The sequence below is a fragment of the Odontesthes bonariensis genome, chromosome 11, assembly GCF_027942865.1.
Source record: "Odontesthes bonariensis isolate fOdoBon6 chromosome 11, fOdoBon6.hap1, whole genome shotgun sequence".
NCBI classification, from domain to species: Eukaryota; Metazoa; Chordata; class Actinopteri; order Atheriniformes; family Atherinopsidae; genus Odontesthes; species Odontesthes bonariensis.
The window spans coordinates 24,251,687-24,274,756 of record NC_134516.1 but is presented as its reverse complement, the minus strand read 5'-3'; the positions used below and the strand labels follow the sequence as shown (position 1 = coordinate 24,274,756).

The 23,070-nt window shown below is 40.9% G+C and overlaps 1 protein-coding gene and 4 non-coding genes across 5 annotated transcripts; 3 read left to right on the top strand and 2 right to left on the bottom strand.

Moving 5' to 3' along the window:
* Positions 1–1,768: 1,768 nt before the first annotated feature.
* trnas-aga (transfer RNA serine (anticodon AGA)) lies at positions 1,769–1,850 on the bottom strand. The gene has a single exon. It is a non-coding gene; the product is annotated as a tRNA-Ser (tRNA).
* A 5,085-nt stretch (positions 1,851–6,935) lies between these two features.
* On the top strand, positions 6,936–7,009 carry trnat-agu (transfer RNA threonine (anticodon AGU)). Its single transcript has one exon. It is a non-coding gene; the product is annotated as a tRNA-Thr (tRNA).
* Positions 7,010–7,313: 304 nt separating this feature from the next.
* On the top strand, positions 7,314–7,387 carry trnat-agu (transfer RNA threonine (anticodon AGU)). Its single transcript has one exon. It is a non-coding gene; the product is annotated as a tRNA-Thr (tRNA).
* A 3,190-nt stretch (positions 7,388–10,577) lies between these two features.
* On the bottom strand, positions 10,578–10,650 carry trnak-uuu (transfer RNA lysine (anticodon UUU)). The gene has a single exon. It is a non-coding gene; the product is annotated as a tRNA-Lys (tRNA).
* Positions 10,651–18,431: 7,781 nt separating this feature from the next.
* On the top strand, positions 18,432–21,886 carry LOC142391878 (diphthamide biosynthesis protein 3-like). Its single transcript, XM_075478067.1, has 3 exons — positions 18,432–18,613; positions 19,109–19,183; positions 19,711–21,886. Exons 1-3 carry the CDS (start codon positions 18,506–18,508, stop codon positions 19,783–19,785), a joined length of 258 nt encoding a protein of 85 aa, XP_075334182.1. The 5' UTR covers positions 18,432–18,505; the 3' UTR covers positions 19,786–21,886.
* The last annotated feature ends 1,184 nt before the right edge of the window (positions 21,887–23,070 follow it).

Here is a 23,070-nt window from a genome sequence, read left to right as displayed (position 1 = left end):
TGTGGATTATTTGAATAGCTCAGTGTTGTATGCAAGATGTTTTTTTATAAATGGCAGTGGCACGGCCACCCTGTACCTTGCACATGTTTAAAATAAAAACATGACTATATTAACCTGTGTATTATTTGAGTAGCTTAGTATTGAATGTACAATAACAGAGTAGCTATGTTTATACACGGCACTAGGCCCCGTTAAATATAAAACACAATTGTATCCCATATAAATAGTAGGGGGTCCCTGCTCCAACTCTCCATCAGTTTGGGGGTCCCTGGCCTGAAAAACGTTGAAGACCCCTGCTCTAATACACAGTCAGTATTGTGAAGTGTTACCGAAAGGTCTCTGTCATTGTACAGAGACGCTATGATTTGCTTGTACAGCACCTAAAAAAAACCTCACTGTTGTCTATATTCATAGACACACCCAGCCTCGCTTTCAATATAACACAAGCACTCACATTCTATAATTGCCATCAGCAAATTATATGAAAATAATATAAAACATCTTTTAAGAAAAAAAAAAAAGACGGTTGTTGCTCTCGTTTATTTTGTTTTAAGGTTAGTAGATGTGCAATGTTCAGCTGTCAGAAATGAAAGGCTAGCCTAATCTTTTGTCATATTTGGCTGTGATCACTTTTTTGTAGCCTATCATAATTTATGTATATATAAATTATGCAGTCCATCGCCTTAACCTCTCGGCCACCTCGTCCTCTCTCTTATAAGTTTGACCATAAAAATTTCCGTCTTAAACTACAGCTGGTATAATTTTGATCTCAAAATTGGAGCCTCATTAGATACAATGGCCTTGCGTGCAGAGGATATGAATTCATCCTCCTTTCACAAAAATAGAATCATTATTATCTAAATGTGGTACCATGTAGGGATGTTTGAGGTTGTTTGATTTAAAATTGGGCGAAACAAAAGCAATTGCACTTAGGATAAGTCAAATTTAAGGTTGGGGTTATTACAATCTCTTCAGAATATATCCAAATATGGAAGACAAACTATGTCAAATTATAAAGGGCTTGCTTTCCAGGCAAAATGTGGAGGGATTGATGTCCGCACTCCTCAGAAATTTTTTAGGTGCTCTTCTGGTGAGAGGCCTTAATGATCATCTTATAAAGACAAACCAACTAATGTTTTAAAACGGAAAGAAAAAAGAATTTGCAAAACCATGAAACACTACGGATTTTCCATGTCTCACTGATCCAACGCAAGACTCGATAGACTTGATACATTCAACCACTGAAAAACACTCTGAGAAAAACCAACAAGCTTCAGTTGTGAGATCTATTCCTTTTGATGCATCAAGGAATGGATCGTTTGGTCAGAAATGGTTCGTTAATTTGGAAGCGCTAAGAATACATCTATCGAAGGGGAATTAGCTCAAATGGTAGAGCGCTTGCTTTGCATGTGAGAGGTAGCGGGATCGACGCCCGCATTCTCCAGTCGTCTTTCTCTTGTGCTCTGTGGAGGAAATGATTAACAGCTGCACGTAGCAAAGGTGGGTGCAAACTGAGAGAAAGACAGCTCTTTCACATTAGCCTCAAGTCAGACTCAAAATTCTTCATGATAGATTCAATCGCCCAAATGAACCTAGTGCAAGCAAATAAAAATATTGCGACAGAAGCATCGTTTGAAAACCCTTTTGTAACAAGTGGAATCAGAATTACAAACAACACACCAGCACACAACTTGACGAGAATGGGATTCGAACCCATGCATGATTCTTTCTTAGTTAACTTTTAGCAACCCTGAGTCAATAATGTTATCGTTGTCGGCAGGACTCGAACCTGCGCGGGGAGACCCCAATGGATTTCTAATCCATCGCCTTAACCTCTCGGCCACGACAACCACATACAGGTGCGTTCACCTTTGACATTCAACGGTTACAACTCATCATCTTCATGAAGGACTTCAACTCCTGAGACAGACATAAGTTATGGCGATCAAGAAAAAGCTTTTTTTTTTGTTTGTTAGAAATGGTCAGTCTTCGAAATGGGTCAGAGGAAGGAGTTGTCTCTTCAGAGATCAATCTGTGCAGAAGTTCATGTGATCAACGACACGTCTGGCCTTTGTTTTGTTTAATCAAATGGTCTAAGGAACTTGTGCTTCTTTCCAGGTTAACTTTTAGCAACCCTGAATCAATAATGGAGCCTCTCCGTCGGTAGCCCATCGACGGCTCGTGACGGAGCCGCCGAGGAGCGTGAGCCACGGGGCCGAGCCTGGTGCTCCGCAGAGTGTCTGTGAGCCGGAGGCCAGGAGAACAGAGGAGGACAGCCGCGGCTGCCCTCTGTCCTCCGGCCCACGCAGCCGCCGCGAGCACCAGGCTCGTCTAGTAGCCTATTAGTTAGCACTAGATGCTCAACTATGCAACTAACTTCTCTCTATGACTAAATGAATAGCTGCATGATGGTCAGAAGAGAAAACTAAAGTCACTCTTAGTGTATGAACTCACCGTTGTCACTGTCCACTTGCTGTCACTAAACATGTTGCTCACGTGCACTGCGTCCCAGGCTCGTCTGTTAGCCAATTCGCTCTGTGCATAATTCGCTCTGTGCAAGACTCTACTCCCGTTCTACTTCCGCTCTCTCGAGTGTGTGATCCACTCCTTCCGGTGCTATCGCTAACTAGCTAGCAGTAGCCAGAAGTAATAGCTAGATAGATAGATCTCTCTCTCTCTCTCTCTCTCTCTCTCTCTCTCTCTCTCTCTCTCTCTCTCTCTCTCTCTCTCTCTCTCGCAGATATTTATAGTAGTAACTATGTACTGTGTGTAGATAACATTTAGGACAGTTGTCCTGTAGATACTTTAGATTTGTAGATTTTCAGCACCCTGAAAAGTACAAACTTTTCAGAACTAGAGGTAACGATTCAATCAGGTTTACACAGCTATACAAGCACAGTCTTGTTTGGTTGTGGTGGTGTTCATCTTTGCAAATCTATACAAAACCTGAAGTGATAATGGTCACTAATGAAGGCTTACAACTGACCTGAGACCATACCTTTTGTACACATTGAAATGAGTGCCCGAGTGTAAAAATCTATGTGGGTTGTTGATATTGGATTGTTGAATAAGTGTTGTTCAATATGTACTTAGTAAATTCTACATGTTGTAATGTCATCTCTGTGCGTTTTCATTTTAATTTCAAGTCAGGAAAAACCCAAAGCTAATGTAACGATGACAATGACACCAAGACTGTTTTTGAATTAAAGAATTCTGTCACATTTTTCACCAGGAATGGGTTTTCAACACACAGCAAGACCTGTTTTCCCAGAGGGAAATCTCCAAACCGGGTTTCAAAATTTGCAATCAACGTGTCCACAAATTCCACATAATTGCAGTGGTGTGGCTCTGAAGCTTGGCTTTTCAGATTGGGGAAGTGGAGCAGGTTCCCCTCCTGTAGGTCGATTTTGTAGATTTCCAGCTTCCTTTGAAAAGCACGGATGGCTGACATGAGGTTGCACACTGTGTTATTTTTGCCCTGGAGCTTCAAATTCAAATCATTGAGGTGGGAAGTGATGTCTGTCAGAAAGGCAGCAATTTCCATTTTTTCATTGTTTTGGAGAAATTCCAAAAATGGTTTTGCTTTGGGACTGGTCTGATTCAGTAGAAATGTTTCTAACTCCTTCCGCAGGGCCCAAAAACGCTCCAACACCTTCCCCTTACTAAGCCACCTGACATTATTGGGGAGAAGTAAATCATCAAATTCTGCATCCACCTCTGTGAGGAATGAGCGTAGCAGGCGATGCTGCAAAGCAGAGCACACCCTCAAAAAGTTGATGAGCTTCATCACTGTTGTCATGATTTCTGAAAACTCCTTTCCCAGGCTGGCACACAAAACCATCTGATGAATGACACAGTGGTATGCTATGAGGTCAGGGTGATGTGCCTTTAAGAGGGAGACTAATCCCCTCTCTCTCCCAGTCATACTTGGGGCTCCATCAGTAGCAATTGAAACAACATGCTTCAGGTCTATGCCTTGGTCTTGCAACATCTGCATCACTGCATCATAAATGTCACTGCCTCTTGTATGGCCAAGAAGGGCTTTGAGACCCAAGACATCTTCAACGAAGTCCCCCTTTTCAGCATCAAAAAATCTGACAAACACCATTAGTTGGGCATTATCCGTGTTGTCAGTGGATTCGTCCAAAGCCAATGCAATGCAATTTGCATTTTTCACCGCAGTCTTCATTTGGAGCAATAAATCATCGGCGAGCATTTCGGTTCGTCTCGCTGCAGTGTTATGAGAGAGGGATATTTGGCTTATTTTTTGGGTGATGTCATCTTTAAACCTGGTTCCCTCGGTCGCTATCTCGTTCATGCATTCTTTCACAACTTCGGCGTCAGAGAATAGTTTTTTGTGCTTGCCTAAGACCCATGCCACTCGTAGTGAAGCTTCAGTCGTGCGCTCTTGCTGGGTTGCTGACCTGACTATCACAGTTCGTGACGCTTGATATGATTCTTGCATTTGATTTATTTTTCTGGTTCTCACCTCGCTGTTTTGGGGATAGCTCTGTTCGAAGTGCCCATGCTTGGTGTCATAGTGCCGCTTCACGTTTCCACTTTTGATGACTGCGACCGTCTCATTGCAGATTAGACACATTGGTTTGCATATTTGTCTGTCCGCTCCGCCTTAAACTCTCGGTTTTCTGAATCCACCTTTCGTTTCTTTTCCAGTTTTGAGCATGCCATGTTTAATTCTGTTTGCTGCTGAAAACTAACTGATAACTCACAAATCACTCACTGACCGACAGATAGAAAAAACGTGCATGCGGCCTCATGTTAACAACCTTGGTTTGGACCGTGTGAAAATGATAGGCACAGCGCACAACCGGTCTACCTCTCTGGTGTTCTATCTACAACTAGAAATTGCATGACAAATAATTACGCCTGAAACACTTGGAAAATATAATAATAATAATAATAAAAAAAAAAAAATTTTTAAAATATATATTTATTAAAGACCGCTTTGGTCTCGGTCCGGATGGCATTGCGTTTGGGTCCGGATCCGGACCGAGATCCGCCAGTTGCACACGTCTGGACTGTCAGGACAGGTGGACGCTGGAGGCTCATCTGGTTGCTCTGGTATCAGCCTCATTGTCTCCTCTCGCCTCCACCCTCCTGTCTGTGCTAAAGGCACTTAGTCACTGCCAAATATTTTACTGTCGTAAAATAGCTCTACCCAAATTGTCGTAATTCTCAGATTTTCTATTTCAGTTAAACGTAGAAGCTGGAAATAACATCCTAGATGTTGAGTTTTCACACCGACCCACTGACACATTTAACAAGTTAACTGAGGCCTGTAGAGTCTGAGATGTAGCTCTTATTGGTCCTTTAAAGGAGACATGTTTTGCCCTTTTTGGTACAATTTCCCGAGGTCTTACTGAAATGTGTGAGACAGGTCAGGAGCTCCTGGTCTTATTGGCCAAGTTTTTCCCCCAAAAGTGTATTTTATTTCCTAAACATGATGCTTTTCTAACTTTAACCCAGTACTTTTAATGTTTTACACCTTTCGACCAAGTAGTTTTGGAAAAAAAGTTGAAAAACGAATGAAGGAAACAACGGTCTCACAGCAGTTCAAAGACTGGTGTCAAACACAAGTCCCGTGTTTAGGAGATGGTTGACTGTCCTCTGCATCCTTTTTAATCTCCTGACTTGGTCAGTGTTACTTGTTGATAATCCAGCGGTGCAGGATGATGTTTCCTGTTAGTTTTGGCAGAACTGGTGCTCAGCTGCTGGCACAGAGGAATAACTGGCCCAGCAAAGAGCCTCCAACAAATAACCAACCGGATGATCCAGAACTTCCTGCAGCTAAACAAAGATAAAACAGAGGTCATTGTCAGCTGTTAAAAACCTGAGCTCAGCTTCAGGCTGTGATGTTAAAAAGCACAAAGCAAGCAGGAATCTGGCTGTTATTATGGACTCAGAGCTGAACTTCAGCAGCCAGATCAGGTCAGTTAGGAAGTCAGCCAACTATCACCTGGAGAATATTTCCAGGATTAAAGGACTTCCTTCCCTGGTTACCTGTCAGATTTTATTACTCATTAAAACCCCACTTTCATAATTACTCGGAACTCTTTGTAAAATGCAAATAAAGCCAGAAAGATATGATCTTAGAACTATTAAAAAGTTCTATCTAATTAGAGATAGTGCAAGTTCGGTGCCATCTGTTGGTTTCCTTAGCGAGGAAATAGTATTTGAATTGCTCTGTATGAATTAATTGGATTCATTCTGAATTGAATTAATTGGATTATAATTACAATGAATTAAACTCAAATTGGCCTGAATTGGACTTTATTGCTGAAGTGCCCTGAGATGACATTTGTTGTAATTGTAATAGTTTATTTTGGCAACATTTAAACAAACTGACATTATTCTGTCTTGGGAAACACTGCTGGTGGAAAACATGATACTGGCTGCTGAAAAACTGGCAGAAGTGGAGCTTCCAACGTGACAGTGACAGGAAGTAATCAGCTGAAGTCGTCCAGAGATTAACAGAGAACACAAATCAACATTCTGGAATCCGGACTTCACTTCCATCCAGAATCTGTGGTTGGAACCACAGACCAGAAGAGACAGAACAGAAGCCTTCACAAAGCTGTGATGTCATCACTGTAGTGACATCACAATCGATGTCATCTCTGATCTTGTATGACATCACAAAGTTTATACAGGCCAGACATTTTCACTGCTTTTTCACAGCTGGTCAGGAGTTTATCTGAAGAAACACGTCCAGTTTTTGAAGCAGATTTGAAAGTCACAGCAAACGGTTTTCACATCGCCTAAAAAACACTTAATTACTATCTTAAATAGTCATTTTAACAAGCACTTAGAAACAATGCTTACTTACTATCTTAAAAAGTAATTTTGATTTTAAGTACTTAAAAACAACAAGCAAAATGTTTGCTTTATGCTTTCATCAGTTATATGAACCATGTGGCGTTGTGGCTTAGTTGGTCAAAGTGCCTGTCTAGTAAACAGGAGATCCTGGGTTCAAATCCCAGCAGAGCCTTAAGGTGTTATTATGTACGTCAACATGGTGCCATAACTGTTTACAGCAGTGCTTCAGGAGTGCTGGACTTCCAAAGCAGTCTGTACTTGGAGGCACTTCATCTCATGGCTTTAACTATTCTTGAGTTACAGAAGATTGAACTTGGACTATATCCAATATTTTCACATATGGAGATAAATTGAATAACATCAAGCCCTGATTTATGCAGAGATCACATGAATATCGGAAATAAATCACAAAAACCACTTCCTGAGGTGGATCCAGTTCAGGCTCTTTATTCTTTCATCAGTTTTATGAACCATGTGGCGCTGTGGCTTAGTTGGTCAAAGTGCCTGTCTAGTAAACAGGAGATCCTGGGTTCAAATCCCAGCAGTGCCTGTGATGCTTCAGAGCTTAATAAGACTTAGCATATAAAACAGCTTATTATCAGCTTTCTACTAAATCCTTTTCACTGGTCCACTTAATGAAAGTGTGTATAAATAGCACACAGCTTTTAAAGTCTCATTTATGCCTATTTTATACTTTCTGAGTGTAATTTTCCTCCGTTCACATAACACGTCAAATGGTTAGGGTACAGTACGGTGGAGGTTCTCCTCCTGTCACACTGCATAACATCAAAATGAACGTACAAACTGTGAAATAGTCAGAGTTAGAGCATTGAAAAAAAAAAAAAAAAACACTCCCTCACATAGTCTAAAATCCGGGATATTTGATCCGACTCGCGGGCATCCGTGATTAACTATCAATATCAGGGAGACTCCCGGAAGTTCCGGGAGAATTAGGATGTCTGCTAAGGTCTCCCTGAATGCCTTCTGGTGCAAAGGAACCTCACCTCTGCTTCTGCCATGTTCTTTGTGCAAGATGCATTCACAAAAGCAATGTCCATGAAGTGGAACAAGAAAGTCTACTTCTGTATTTTGTGCAAGACCTTCAAGTATCTTATCAGGCCATCTGATAGGTCAACTCCCCCCATGTACCTAAAAGGGCAGTTGGAAAAACAAAAAAGGAAAAATCGTATCAAAAAATGTCCTGCACACAAATGATTACATTTCAAAAGGCAGTTGTGTCGTTGTGGGTGAAAGACTTATTGTAGACTACCTATTTTACTTTTACTGGACTCTTGCCAACGTATCAGGACCGTTGTTGTTGGAGTTGTATCTTCTCTTAGAATACTGTAAGGCAGGGGTCTTCAACGTTTTTCAGGCCAGGAACCCCCAAACTGATGGAGAGTTGGAGCAGGGACCCCCCTACTATTTATATGGCATACAATTGTGTTTTATATTTAACGGGGCCTAGTGCCGTGTATAAACATAGCTACTCTGTTATTGTACATTCAATACTAAGCTATTCAAATAATACACAGGTTAATATATTCATGTTTTTATTTTAAACATGTGCAAGGTACAGGGTGGCCGTGCCACTGCCATTTATAAACAAACATCTTGCATACAACACTGAGCTATTCAAATAATCCACAGATTTTAACTTTAAACATGCATGTAGATGGGACAATGAATCCTCAAAGCATCTGTGGATGGCACACGTTTGCACACAATTTGTGAGAAAAAACTGTTTGAAATTTTTAATTTTTAATTTTTTTTGTTTTTTTAAATCGTCTAATCAACCAAAGATTTCGCGACCCCCCTGCAGTACCTCCGCGGACCCCCTGGGGGTCGCGGACCCCCTGTTGAAGACCTCTGCTGTAAGGCTTTATAGGTGACTTTGACACTTTTTTGTATTTGCGACTGGTTTTACGTAAGTGTTTATTGTGTCCACAGTTCTGATTGTATCTTGGATTGCCATACATCATTGGAATCGCAAGACCCTTAGCTTTCCAACAGTATATAACATATTTAGGTACATATAAAGGTGGGCTGAGGAAAACCCCAGATTTGCCCTGAAGTATGCAACGTCCCGCCGGCAGGACATAAAAACGTTAATTAATATGAACATATGTGATCAAAAGGAGGGAGATGTGATGGAGAATGTAATTCTCTGCATGTGCTGGCTGTTGTTTTTCTGGCTCAGTCTTACAGGGAAAGGCTGCCTCACATAAGATCAAACACATGTTTATCTGTAAACTATTGTGTTTACCCTGTCTGCTGGTGTTATTTATTTAGTCATTTACAAATCCTCTGAAAAGTAGATCATAAACCAACTGAAGTTTGGTGGATTAAAGCCTGCTGTTTAAAGCACAGAGCAGCGTCACCTCCCAAACCCAACCCTGCCACTGGCTCTAAAGGAGAGGAGCCTGTTAGCGGAGGGCCCTGCTCAGAGTCCTGCTTTAGTGAACTACAGCAACCAAGTAAACCTGCCAGACTTCTGTTGGGATCAGACTGATCTATGAGGGCTTAAAGATTCCATAAAGAGAAACATGCAGCTGAACCTAAATAAAACTTGAACAGAGAACTTACAGGAAAGGTTTTTAATGCTTTTATGCATCAATCTTTGCTTCATTAGCTCCCTCCATGGGATTCAAATTTGGAACATTTTTCTAATAAAAGAAAAAAATGTCAAGGCTCAGAAAGCACCTTTATTATTGTTTTACTCTGTAATATGTAGGATCCATAAACTCATTTATCACCAGCTCTATCAGCATGGAGAGAATCCCCTTTTCTCCCAAAGGTCCCAGGTGCTGCTCCTGAGGTGTTTCTGTAAGTTTATCACACCAGCTGGTGAAATGATATGAGTCCCTCTACAGTTGTTGGAGATATCAGCTGAGAATCAAACTAAAAGACACATTTTGTGTCTGAAACTGTGAGAGACTGTTCAGGTGGGACTGAAAGCAGATTCAGAGGGTTGTGATGTATGTGTTTCCACCCAAATGATCTGATAACTGTCAGAGATGCAGCAGTGCTATGAAATCCACTTTAGAAGCTGCAGTTATTGGACACAATGAAAGCTGAGCATCTCTGTGGCTCAGAGGAAAACTGAGCAACAAATGTTGTCAGTCTAAAGCTGAAATACTAAAGAATACTGCTCCTTATGTGGAACACACCAAACTCCAGAGAAGCTGGAAGCACCACTGCGACAGAACTTGTGACATCATCACAGTTTACGCAACTTCCTCCAACATCTATGTCTCTTGAGGCCTTTACAAAATATATTTCTGACACTGATTTTTCTGATGAAGTGCTTTGTTTTATTGCCACTTAAATGAAGCAAACAATGCCCTTGTTGTTTAAACTGCACCAGCGTTGATTTATCTCTGTAATGTCTTGTGTTCTCTTCTGGGTGTTCATTCATTACAGATTGTCCAAATAGTGAAATCTAAGTGAAAAGAAGCCCTGATATAAAGCAGAACTATTCATGATAAATGCTCTTAACCTGTTGTAGTTTCAGTGAATGTGATCAACACTCTGCAGCTGGCGTATTTAAGGTGATTTCTATAGTTTATATAGAATTATTCTATAGTTTATATAACTTACAAATGAGGATATAACGATGTGGCTAACAGCAAAGCTACATAGAAGGGAAAGCATCAGCCAGGCTCTGTCAGAGGTGGCAGTGTAGAAACAGAGTGCAGGCATAGAGGGAAGTACAGGTTAAGTGGTAAATTACATTTCTACACCTGAACAGTGACTTGAATCCTGGACCCTCAGATTAAAAGTCTGATGCTCTACCAACTGAGCTATCCAGGCCCTATGAGAATGTGTCTGAGTGACAGCTGACATCTGAAACACTTCCTGAGTCCAAAGCTGTGACGCTGTTTTCTGAACAAACGCCTGGTTGATGTGAACTTGTGTTGCAGCCACTGAGCATAAAGAAGAAGGCCTTCATGGAGGGAAACAGGGAGTTAAGGAGGAGTGTGAAGAAAAAAGGAAGAGAGCAAGTCGGTGGGAAACTATCTGCAGCAGAACAGTGTGAGGGATGTGTGGTCAGGAATGGAAAAGCTCACAGGCTTTGGGATAATGTGGGATCAGACAGATGGAAGAGTTCAGACAAACTCAGCATGCTGCTGCCTCCTGCTACAGACCTCACATCCTCCATGTACCAACAGCTTCCCTGTCACACCTCAGCACATCTACATGAAACTATCACATCTATAGGAAAATAAACTATCCCCTCATCTGAATACAAACAAAAGAGATGATTGTGGATTTTAGGAGGAGCAGCAGTCAGCTGAACAGCGTCTCCATCCTCGGTGAAGAGGTGGTTGAGGATTACAGATACCTGAGGGTTCACCTGGACAGCAGACTGGACTGGAAATGCAACACTGAGGCTGTCTACAAGATGGGACATTCAGTAAACTATTCCTATAACTGTATGTATGCTAACTGAGTTGGCATGGGTTGGTGCACTGAACACATGTTACAGAGTTTAATATTTCTGCATCTTTTAGTAAAAACAGTAAAGAATGAGTGAATATTTCCAGCCAAATTCCCAATAAAGCTGCTCTCATCCACATATTTTTCTGTTTCTTCTGTCAGACGGCTAAACTGAAAATCAGCCCATTGAGACCACGTGTCAACTCATGGTCACTTAAAGCATGTCCAGACTGTCGCTCTGCAAATGTCTGAGGCAAGCAGACCCTCATTTGGTGGCAGCATTACACTATGAATATGCAGTTAAGCTCAACAGGACTGGGCATGTTAAGGGGAGGTGGTGGTTGGACCCCACTGGTCTCTAAATGTACTCAGAACTTCATATGAGATGTCCCTGTTTCTGCAGGGTTTTGTGGATATCTTGTGTGCTGATTGGAAGCATCACCTGCATTCCTGCACAAAGCGGGAAGGTGAGGGAGAAGGTGGTAGAGAGGGAGGAGTGGGAGGGCGACAGGTGTGGGTGGTGTGGACAGCTGGGAGGTGAGGGAAGGAAGATCGGATATCGTTAACCTTCTTGTCAAAGAAGTCGGCGAAATCGTCAGGGAGGAGGAGGGGGGGTAGGGGTTGGAGGAGGGATGAGAAAGTTTGGAAGAGATTTTTGGGGTTGGAAGCAGAAGTTTGAATTTTGTTACAGAAGAAGGCAGTTTTTGCAGCAGAGAGAGAGGAGGAAAAAGTGGAAAGCAAGGACTGGAAGGCAAGAAGGTCTTCAGGAAGTTTACTTTTCCTCCATTTGCGCTCGGCCGCCCTCACGCTCCGCCTCTACTCAGTACGCACTGAGTCCGACAGCCATGGGGCAGGTGGAGCTGAGCGTGCAGGCCTGGAGGTGAGGGGACAGAGTTTGTCCAGAGAGGAGGACAGGGTGGAGAGAAGAAGATCAGTAGAAGTGTCAGGGGAAAGAAGAGAAAAAGATTCAGGGGCAGGCAGAGCAGAGAGAACAGAAGAGGAGAAGTCAGTGGGGGAGAGGGAGCGGAGATTGGGACGAGAAGATACCAAGTGGGTGGGGGGAGGTCGGGAGGGAGGAGAGGAGAGGGAGAGGGTGTAGGACATGAAGTAGTGGTCAGAGAGATGAAGAGGAGTGACAGAGAGGTTGGCGCTAGAACAGTGTCTGGTGAAGATAAGGTCCAGTGTGTTGCCAGCCTTGTGGGTAGGAGGAGATGGGGAGAGAGCTAGGTCGAAGGAGGAGAGAAGAGAAACAAGAGGGTGAAGCTTCTCTGTCTGGATGTTGAAATCACCGAGAAGGGTGAGGCCAGAGCCATCATCAGGGAAGTGAGAGACAAGAGTGTCCAGCTCCTCCAGGAAGTCCCCAATAGGGCCTGGTGGGCGATAAACTACAGCGATGGTGAGCTTGACTGGGTGAGAGACAGTGACAGCATGAAATTCAAAGGAGGAGGGAGAGAATTGCAAGAGGGAACAAAGAGAGTATTTCCAGTCCTTGGAAATGAGCAGGCCAGTACCACCGCCCCGCCTTGTAGCTCTGGGAGTGTGAGAGAAAGGTTGCATCTATAAATTAACAGTTTGACATGCATGAAATGGCATTTCTGCAGAAAACAGGTGATTCCCTGAGATGCATCTGGACCTTCAGCTGTTCAATAAAGCCTCATCAGAAATGGGCTCCATGGAAGGGTGGCTGTCAAGACGCCGTTCTTAAAGGATAAGATCGGTTTTTTGACATTGGGCCCTTGATTTCACATTATAACATGATGTTCTACTCACCCCTGCTTGTTGTTGGTCATTTGGAGCTGTTCCGAAGATATTCGCGAGGCGTCTGGCTGCTCTCTTGAGATATTCGGCCATGAAACGGTTTCCTATGGGCAAGCTTATACAGGCACAAACTATGCTGTTTATAATTTATTAATTACTGTACACTAGCACTGATAACGTGGCGGTGCGTCGCTTACTTAAAAAAATCCGGGTTATTGTAATTTTGATTTTTTTGTCGTAAAGTGGGTGTAACTGACGTCATCGTCGTGCTACTACCACAGACAGCCCACAGACCTGCTGCCTATTTATGCATTCGGCTAAAATTCAAAATTAGTAACCCGGATTTTTTTAAGTAAGCGACGCACCTCCACGTCATCAGTGCTAGTGTAGAGTAATTAATAAATTATAAACATCGTCTTAGAAGATCCCAGGAAACAACTGAAGAAGTGTGGAAGGTAGTTGTAGTGTTTGAACAAGAGGGAGGACCAGATCTACATCCAATACACATCACAAAGGCAATTGAGAAGGAAATAGGGACGATAAATCATGCTAGGTTCATGGGGAATGGTAGGCTTTTGATTTTTGCCAATTCAGAGGAACAAAGAAATAACATTTTGAAGAAAAAAACACTTAACAAACTTAAGATAAAGTCACACATTCCAGGAGCAGCAGCTAGAGCAAGAGGGGTAATAACAGGGATTCCAACTTCAGTATCCATGGAAGAGATAAAAGACAATCTGACAAAATATGCAATAATTGATGCTAAACGTCTGATGAAAGGGAAGGAAAAAACTGAAAGCATGTCCATATTGCTATATTTCCAGAAAGACATGCAGACTAAAGTGCAAATGGGCTACATGTCCTTCATTGTTCGAGAGTACATTCCACCTCCTTTAAGATGCGTTACATGCCAACGATTTGGGCATGTAGCAGGTCAATGCAGAGGAAAACTAAGGTGTGCTAAATGTGGTGGTGAACATGAATATGGCAAATGTGGGAAGGATGATGTTTTAAAATGTTGCAACTGTGGAGGTCAACATAGTGCTGCATATGGAGGGTGTGAGAAACAAAGGAAGGCTAAGGAAGGCCAGAAAATCAAGATTACACACAAGGTATCTTATGCTGATGCTATAAAGAAAATTGCGAAAGATAAGAAAGATCTATCTGATCCCCTCCCTGCCACACCAGAACAAACTACATGGAGTCAATATGATAACATGCTGAGAACAAGAGTGGAGAAGCAAGTCCCTTTAAAGGAGAATCTTCAACATTCCAACAGGTATAGTCCTACTCCAGAAGTCTGTGAATGCAAAGCAAAAATATCAAAGGAAACATTACTAGTGAAGAAAAGTGAATTCATTGCATTCATTTGCACAGTGATGAACAGAACTCTGCAGTTTACTAAGAAAAGCGACAGGATTAAGTCAATAGTAGATATTGCCAATGATTTTCTGGGATCTAGTATTAAAGCGGATGAGATTCATGAAATGATAAACCGGAAATATGAAAAGTCTCAAAATAATTGAACGATTTATAGTGCTTTTTATTCTCCATTGGAATGCAAGAAGCTTAATAGCTAATGGCCAAGAATTTAAAAGGTATATTCAGAATATAAAAGAGAAACCTGAAATAATTTGTGTTCAAGTGACCTGGTTGAAACCACATTTAGATTTTATCATAAAAGGATACAATGGTGTCAGATTTGATAGAGGAAAGGATAGAGGAGGAGGATGTATGACATTCATTAAAGAAGGGATTCCATTCAGGCGAGTTGACATGGGTAATGAACATGAGTGCATAGTAACAGAAATATTTAATGGGACCAAGAAAGCATATAATATTATTAATTATTACAATCCATGTAAAGCCCTATCAATTGACATTCTAAAGGGTATTGTAAAGAAAACTCATAAAGAAATTTGGTGTGGAGACTTCAATGCTCACAATAGCCTATGGGGTAGCGAGCATACCGATTTGAATGGTACGGTGGTTGATGAAATGATCAATGATAGAGTGTTAGTTTGTTTAAATAATGGGTCTGGAACTAGAATCCATGTGCATAAGAATGAGACTTCTTGTATCGATCTAACTTTAGTTGATAGAAGATTAGCCAGTAGATGTGAGTGGGAAATTGACCAAAAGACAAACATTGGAAGTGATCATTTCCCAATTTGGTGTAAAATTGATATGGTATTTAAGATTCAACCTTACTACATACATCATAAATGGGTTTTCAGAAAAGCTAAATGGGAGGAATTTCAGGAAACCTGTGAAAACATGATAAACCAGATACCAGAACTAGACCAAAATATTAATGACATGAATAACACTGTAAGTTCTATTATATATTCTGCAGCAAGATAAAGCATTCCAATTAGTGAAGTGAGTAACATGCTCATCAAATACTATTCTTTCTAAAGTTCGATCTGTCCCCATCACATGTATTTTGCATTAAATACAAGACAAAATGAATGTAAAAAGAATCAAACAAATGTTCCTTGGTGGGATGATGAGTGTACTAAAGTGGTTAAGGATCAAAATAAAGCTTTCAAGAGACTGCGCAAAACATTAACAATGGAAACCCTTTAGATTATCAAAGGAAAAGGGCAATAGCTAGGAAAACTATTAAAGAGGCAAAAAGAGAATCTTGGAGACATTTTTGCACAATGATAGGAAGGGAAACCACACTGACTCAAGTATGGATGATGATTAAAAAGATGACAGGAAGATACAAGCCTTCACAAATCCCAGTTTTAATTGAAGGAGGAAGTCAATCCATATCAGACATAGATAAAGCCAATTTATTAGGTAAAACACTTGCAGACATTCATAAAGGTAGTCACTTAGAAGAGCGATATAAGATAAGGAAAGAAGAAATCTTGGAAATTAATGAGGACATTCTGGAGACTAGGGAAACAGATGTGTCTATACTGGACAATGATTTTAGTATATCAGAATTAAAAATGGCTTTATATAACACTGCATATTGTGCCCCAGGAAATGATTATCTATGCTATGCTATGTTCAAGCATTTACCTGAGGAAGTTCTAGGAATCATTCTCAAACTGGTTAACAAAGTTTGGGACAAGGGCAAATTGCCAAACGCATGGAAGAGCTCAACAATCCTCCCATTTCCTAAACCTGGAAAAGATGCAAGTAACCCAAGTAGCTATAGACCTATAGCTCTTACCTCACATTTAGGGAAACTGATGGAAAAAAATGATTGTGTCGCGTTTGAATTATTATTTAGAATATAAATGCCCACTCCATAAGTATCAAACTGGTTTTAGGAAACAGAAATCAACAACAGATGCACTAGTTAAACTAACTAATGAAATTGAAAAAACTTTAGTTATGAAAGAGGTTATGGTAGCTGCATTTCTAGATATCGAGAAAGCTTATGATACTATGTGGAGGGAAGGTTTGCAAATCAAATTGAGAAAAATAGGTATCAAAGGAAGAATGTATAACTACATACTGGAGTTTCTGTCCCAGCGTACCTTGAGGGTTAGAGTAGGAGAAGCAATATCAAAGGAATTCATAGTGGAAAATGGAATACCCCAAGGAAGTGTAATCAGCCCAATTTTATTTAACATAATGATTAATGTTATATTTGAAAAACTGGGAGAGATGAATGAAGGGTTACTATATGCGGATGATGCTGTCATTTGGAGAAGGGGGCGTAATATTTCATATATTACATGTAAAATTCAGAAGGATATAAACACTCTAGAGCAATGGGGAGTGGATTGGGGTTTTAAATTCTCTGTTCAAAAATCACAAATTGTATATTTTACAAGAAAGAAAGTTTCAGGAAATCATAAAGTAATACTATACAAGCAACCACTTGAAAGAGGAGAGACATTTAAATACTTAGGAATATGGTTTCATAGTAAACTTACATGGAAACATCACATTGAGTATATAGAAACAAAATGCAAAAAGGTGTTAAATGTAATGAGGATGGTCTCTGGTCTTAGTTGGCGAGCAGATAGACAATCTATGTTGAATATTTACAAATCCCTGATAAGATCTACTATTGACTATGGCTGTATAGTATATTGGGTTAGACTGCAGGGAAGTGTTAACAATCCAGCAACAACAGTACTTCATGATTGCTGGGAGTATCTCAAGAAAACAAAGGGATTTGGATGGGACATTGATGATCCTGCAGGTCAGTATGGACTAAAAGATCTAACGTTCAGCCCTGCATTAGCTATGAGCAGTGTTCCGCCATGGATTCTTCCTGCTCCTGAAACAAATATAAATCTACTTGAGGAAAAGAAAGATCATCCAGATCAGCAAAGCTTTGCAATAGTATGTAAAAACTATCTGAGTTCTTCATATCATGGGTACATACACATTTACACAGATGGATCAAAAGATATACAAAATGGACACTGTGGCATAGGAATATATATACAAGAATTCAACCAAACATATGGATACAGATTGAGTAATTTATTATCAGTATACTCAGTTGAAATGACAGGAATAATAACTGCTTTGAGGTGGATTGAGGAAGTTAAACCCCTTAAGTCAGTCATATGCACTGATTCAATGGCAGTCTTACAAAGCCTTGTGTCAGGAAATTCAATAAGAGAAGACCTGGTTATAGAAATGAGACATCTGTTAGCACACCTTAGAAACCTTGGAATTGTAGTCCAGTTATATTGGGTTCCAGCACATATTGGGATTAAAGGTAACGAAGTAGCTGACAAAATAGCCAAAAAATCTCTTAAACAAGATCACATAGCTCTCCATATTCCATTGGGGAAAGGGGAAGCTAAAACAATAATTAAAGAGAAGACTACGGAAAGATGGCAGGAAGAATGGGATGCTGATATCAATGGAAGACAATATTTTAAAGTTCAGAGTCATGTTGGGGGGAAAAGGGTTACAGCAGTGGGTGTGAACAGAAGAGAAGAGGTAGTGTATACTAGTCTGAGACTAGGGCACACAGGCCTTAATGCAACAATACAAATAATAGGGAAAAGTGATGGCCATTGTGTTGACTGTAAGGTTAAAGAAGATGTAGATCATGTTTTATTTCATTGTACTACAAAGTACAAAGGAATGGTTTGAAAAAGAAGAAGAATTAGGAATCCATAACATACTGGAGGAACAAGGAATGCAGAGAAATAGAATTAAGGCTCTTATACATTACCTAAAGATAACAGATTTAATTAAAATGATTTAATATACGTTTTGGTTTGTTTGTTTATTTTATTTGATTCTGTTTATTTGCTTTAGTTATTTATTTTCTTATTTTAGTTATTATTTATCCACACTTCATTATGAAAAAGTGATATAGTCTGTCCAGTTCCTTTACACACTCCTGTACAGTAGGTGGCGGTATACACACGAAATTCTGTAACCCGCCAATAAACAGAAGAAGAAGAAGAAGAAGAAGTAAGCGTGCGCCGCCGGTGCTGCTTTGACGTTTGCGACGCGCGTGACTCCGGTAAAGATGTCGGTGTTTCACGATGAAGTTGAGATCGAAGACTTTGAGTACGATGAGGAGACGGAGACGTTTTATTTCCCGTGTCCCTGCGGGGACCGCTTCGCTATAACTAAAGTGAGTCCGCTGGGAGCTAATGGCGAACTCCGACTGTATTCAAACCAAAGTCCACTTTAAAAATCTCTGATTATTACTCTGCTCATCCTTTGGGGAAGTTAAACATTGAGCAGTTAATGTTTTTATCATTTCCATAAATTTCCAACGTCTTCTGGTGAATTCTGCTCAGAATCATTGAGTATTTTTTGATTATATTTACATTTTTTTAATAGTTTTTACCAGAAAGTTGCTTTTAAACATGGCGACAATGATTCAGAATGTCCTTGTTTTACCTTTGATGGTCAGTTTACAGTAATAAGCCGAATTAAGTTGATAATTTCCACTGAAAGCAAATAGATGTTGAAGAGTCAGGGCATGGTTTGTTAGTTTGTGAATGAAATGGGTTTAAATGAGTGTTGCATCATGAAGATGTGCTCGTGCAGAACTCTCAGGTGAGTTGATGCTGATGAGTGCTGAAAGAAAGCTTAACCTGAGAGCTGTGCTTGTGTTTTTAAGGAGGACCTGGAGAACGGGGAGGAGGTGGCCACCTGTCCCAGCTGCTCGCTCATTGTTAAAGTCATCTATGATCAGGTAGCTGCTGAATCCTCAGGTTGCTCACCCTGCTCCAGTTGTTAAAAAAACAGCTTTTAGCAGGAAAAGCGGTTCCAGATCAGCTCCTGCTTAAACCTGGATGTGAAAGTCAAAACCGCAGAGGAACAACATTAAGTTCATCTTATTTTCTTAAAAGTTTAATGTTTTCGGTTATCAAGCCAAGTTGGAGATGGCAACCATCCCAAAGTCCATCCACCTAAGTTTAGGCTAACTGACCCGTCTGGGAGAAAATGGGCTTCTGGGAAAAGCCACATCAGGGTTTATTCTTGTACAGGACTCTTCTTCTTTGTGGCTTTTTATGGTGGTAAGATGGCCGGCCTGACGTGTGGGAAGTAAGTGGTTCATTCTAAGGCCATAAAAACGTTAGACACTAATGTGAGGTTGGTTTCTCTTGGGTTCAGACTTTTTACTGACTCTGATTGATCCCATTTGGAGCTCCGCTGTGAGAGAAAAAGGTTGAAATGTTTAAGGAAATCCAGACTGACCGAAAGCCGTTTGTGTTTCAGGAGTTGTTCGTGTCCGGAGAAATCATCGAGGCTCCGTCGGCCTCGGAGCACAAACTGCAGCCGGCTCAGTCCTGAAGGAGGAAACCAGTTTGTACAAACTTTATTGGAGCAAAGAGACGCTCGGAGTGACGCTGAGCCTCGTGTTTTCCTGTGCTGGCTGGTGGTTTCATGTTAGCTTTCCTGTTGCGTTCATGGGGAGGAGCGGCGTGTTTTCCCCTGAGCCAACGTCCTGCTGGAGGCCGGAGACGGCCGGAGCGGCGCCTGGTTCCAGTCGTGTCACGCTGCATTCGATTACGACTGGGAAAACTCAATGAGAGCTGCACCACTGATCCGGTTTCCTGGTCGGGGACGTGAAGCAGACTTCCATGTTTCACATCCTCTGCTGGAAAGGTCGCCCACAGAGTCTTCCATCTGCTTTTCTTCTTCCAGGGAAACATCGGACGGCGTCCCGGTGGCTAAGCAAAACGGTTAACTCTTTACAGACAGTAAAAAACGACCTGAACACCAGTTCAGACTTCCCCTTCGGAGGTCTTTCAGAGCTGCAACAGACTCTCTGCTGGTGTTTTCTGCTAAAACTCGCCCGTTTGAAGCTGAACGTCTCAGATTTCAGCTGTTTGTCTGGAATGTGGAAATCAGGCTTAAAATCTTGTAAATGTGGCTAAACGGAAGTAAAACCAATTGCCTGCAGCTGTGAGCCGCCTTCATATGGAAGCTGTGGTTTATTAGCCGACTTCCGACTGTTGGGAGCCATGATGGCGACATGAACCAGAGTTTGTGTGCACGGATCAAATCTACATCTGAGGGCAGCTCGACCCTGCAGGATTAAAGATCTGTCTTTTAAAACTGTTTAATTGTATTTATTAAGATTCAACAAGGTAAAATTTGTCCCTCTCAGGCTACCGTACTTCTGTCTGAAGGTGGACGTCCCCTGAGGAAATTCTACTAAACAGACATATAAACCGTGTTTGAACAGTTTGCTTTGATAAAAAGAATAAGAATACAAGTTATAAAGTTGGAATGCTACCGAGTTTTATTGTGAATATTTTATTCACCAGAAAACTCATCCTGAAATATCTTAGCAGTTAGCGTTCAATGTGACTAAATTTAATTAAAGAAAACAAAAGACAGAAATGACATTTTCCACTCATCAAACATCAAAGGAAGTTAATATAGTTAATATAAAATCTCCTGAAGTTAACTGGAATTTATCTTTGATAATGAAGCAGAAAGTAAGAGCGAAAGATTCTTAACTTCCCAGTTTTAGGTCAAGTGAATGCAGCATGATTTCAAGTTCAAACTGATGGAAGAAGAAGAAGCCACTAACCTTTCAGCGGTGGATCCTGCGTTTAAATGAAGGCGTCTTTGGGTAAGGGCAGACCCATCAGATGCTGGGGCCATGTGAAACCTGGACAGTAGTTTCTGCAAGTCCATGACCGAGGATGGCTTCATAACTATCTTATGTGGCTGCAAAGGTCTGTTACTTTCAATACTTGTATTGAAGCTCGTGCTACACAAATCAATAGATGTGGCAGCTACTTGCATCTAGTGACTTGGGAACAAAATGTATAGGCTCAATGTTGTCACTTACTCAGTACCTGGAAGTAAGTTGGATCAGGTGGTGTGGGCAAACATCTAGTGGAGGACCCTGTTCATTACATCTTAAACACAAAGCTGAGTTTTGGGTTTTGTTTTTTTTTTTTTTTTTTTAATTAAATGTATACATTGAGGTTGGGTCATGGAAACTGAAAGGCGCCTCTCAGCCTCAATTGCAGAGCTGTGTGGCCAGAAGGTCATCATTGCCAGGTACCAGGTGGCCAAAAGGACTGCGTCATCAGTAGCTGCTCAAGCTAAAATTCAGGGATGGGAAGAATTTGTCATCTGTTCCCATTTCTTTTGTTGCATCTATAAAATAACAGTTTAACATGCATGAAATGGCATTTTTGCAGAAAATGGGTGATTCCCAGGGATGCATCTGGACCTTCAGCTGTTCAATGAAGCCTCATCAGAAATGAATCCATGGAACGGTGGCTGCCAAGAAGCCGTTCTTAAGGAGGGGAAACGGGGAGAAAAGGCTGAGCTGTGCTAAATGACACAAGAAGTGGACTGAAAATCAGTGGCAGCAGGTCTGATGGATGAATCCTCCCCAGAGCCCGGGGAGGGTTAGAATAAATGTATTAAATTAATGAATGAATCAAACAAGTCTCATGGATTCTGTTCATTACATCAGATTTTACAGATCAAGCATCTATTTTGTTCTACATTTGGATGCAGGAAGGCGAGCCAGGTGTTGGAATATATTCAGTTAAGTCGTGAGCTGTACAACCACACAGTGGACTGTGCACAAAAGCATTCACTATCCTGTCTGGAACATGAACAAACATGTCTGATTAATACTGGGCCTAATGCAACATCAAATGTTCCATCTATATGTGAGAATCAGATGTCTTACCTGGTCGTCCCTACAGCAAGGACACTGCCTGTGGGGACTACTTGCACATAGTCGACATATAATTAAAAGAAAAACTTCTGTGGACTTGTTCCCACACTTTAAGTCACTCACATTGTTAACCTGCAGGTTGCAGTTTAAATATAAACTTGATAAAGTCTGGTCTTTGTTGGATTTTATGAAAGTAATTATGAGGACAGATGATGTGAACTACTGTAACAAATGTTAGTTTTCAGAATTAAAACAACCTGGGGATATAAATATTCTCATTTTCATATATAAATATGAAGTTCAGGTGTGACAGTCAACATTTTACAGTAAAAAATACTTTCTCAGAAACTTAGACCCATATTAAAAAAGAGCATTATTCAAATAGACACATTTTCCCTTTTAAATGAGTTAAAAATGTAACTTTAACTTCAGTGCATTTTCAGTACAGTTCCACCTCACTGATGGCTGGTAAAGCCTCCACAGTACAAAGAACAGAAAACAGTCGCCTACAGACTATAAAGTGCTCAAATGTCACAATTCCCATGTTGGAAGTTTGCTGTCACAGGGAGTCTGTGGGAGTCTTTGGTTGTTCTCACAAGGCAACAAGTTTTCAGGAGGAATGATGGAAATCCACAGAAATCGTCAAGACAAATTTGAGAAACACTTCCAGATATGAACAAAATGATGGCACAAGGTGCTTTAAACATTTAACCTCCGTTATGTCCTGTTTAATCAAGTTCATCTGAAATAAATCTAAGATCTCCTCCATATCACTTAATAAAAGAGCAGCTTTGCATCATGTTGTCTCACGTTTCTACATCTCAGCTCAGATATTAATCTGAGCTTTAAACATCTCAGAGTGCGCAGAAGGCAGTTAGCGTGACTTTAGTAAGAATACACCCTCTGCTATGTTCCAAACACAT

What these genes read in the sequence shown, in the direction of transcription:
- LOC142391878 (XM_075478067.1), top strand. Translation starts at nt 18,506, where the DNA reads ATGTCGGTGTTTCACGATGAAGTTGAGATCGAAGACTTTGAGTACGAT. An exon ending in ACCGCTTCGCTATAACTAAA is followed by an intron (nt 18,614 to 19,108) that starts GTGAGTCCGCTG and finishes TGTGTTTTTAAG; the next exon opens with GAGGACCTGGAGAACGGGGA. An exon ending in TTAAAGTCATCTATGATCAG is followed by an intron (nt 19,184 to 19,710) that starts GTAGCTGCTGAA and finishes TTTGTGTTTCAG; the next exon opens with GAGTTGTTCGTGTCCGGAGA.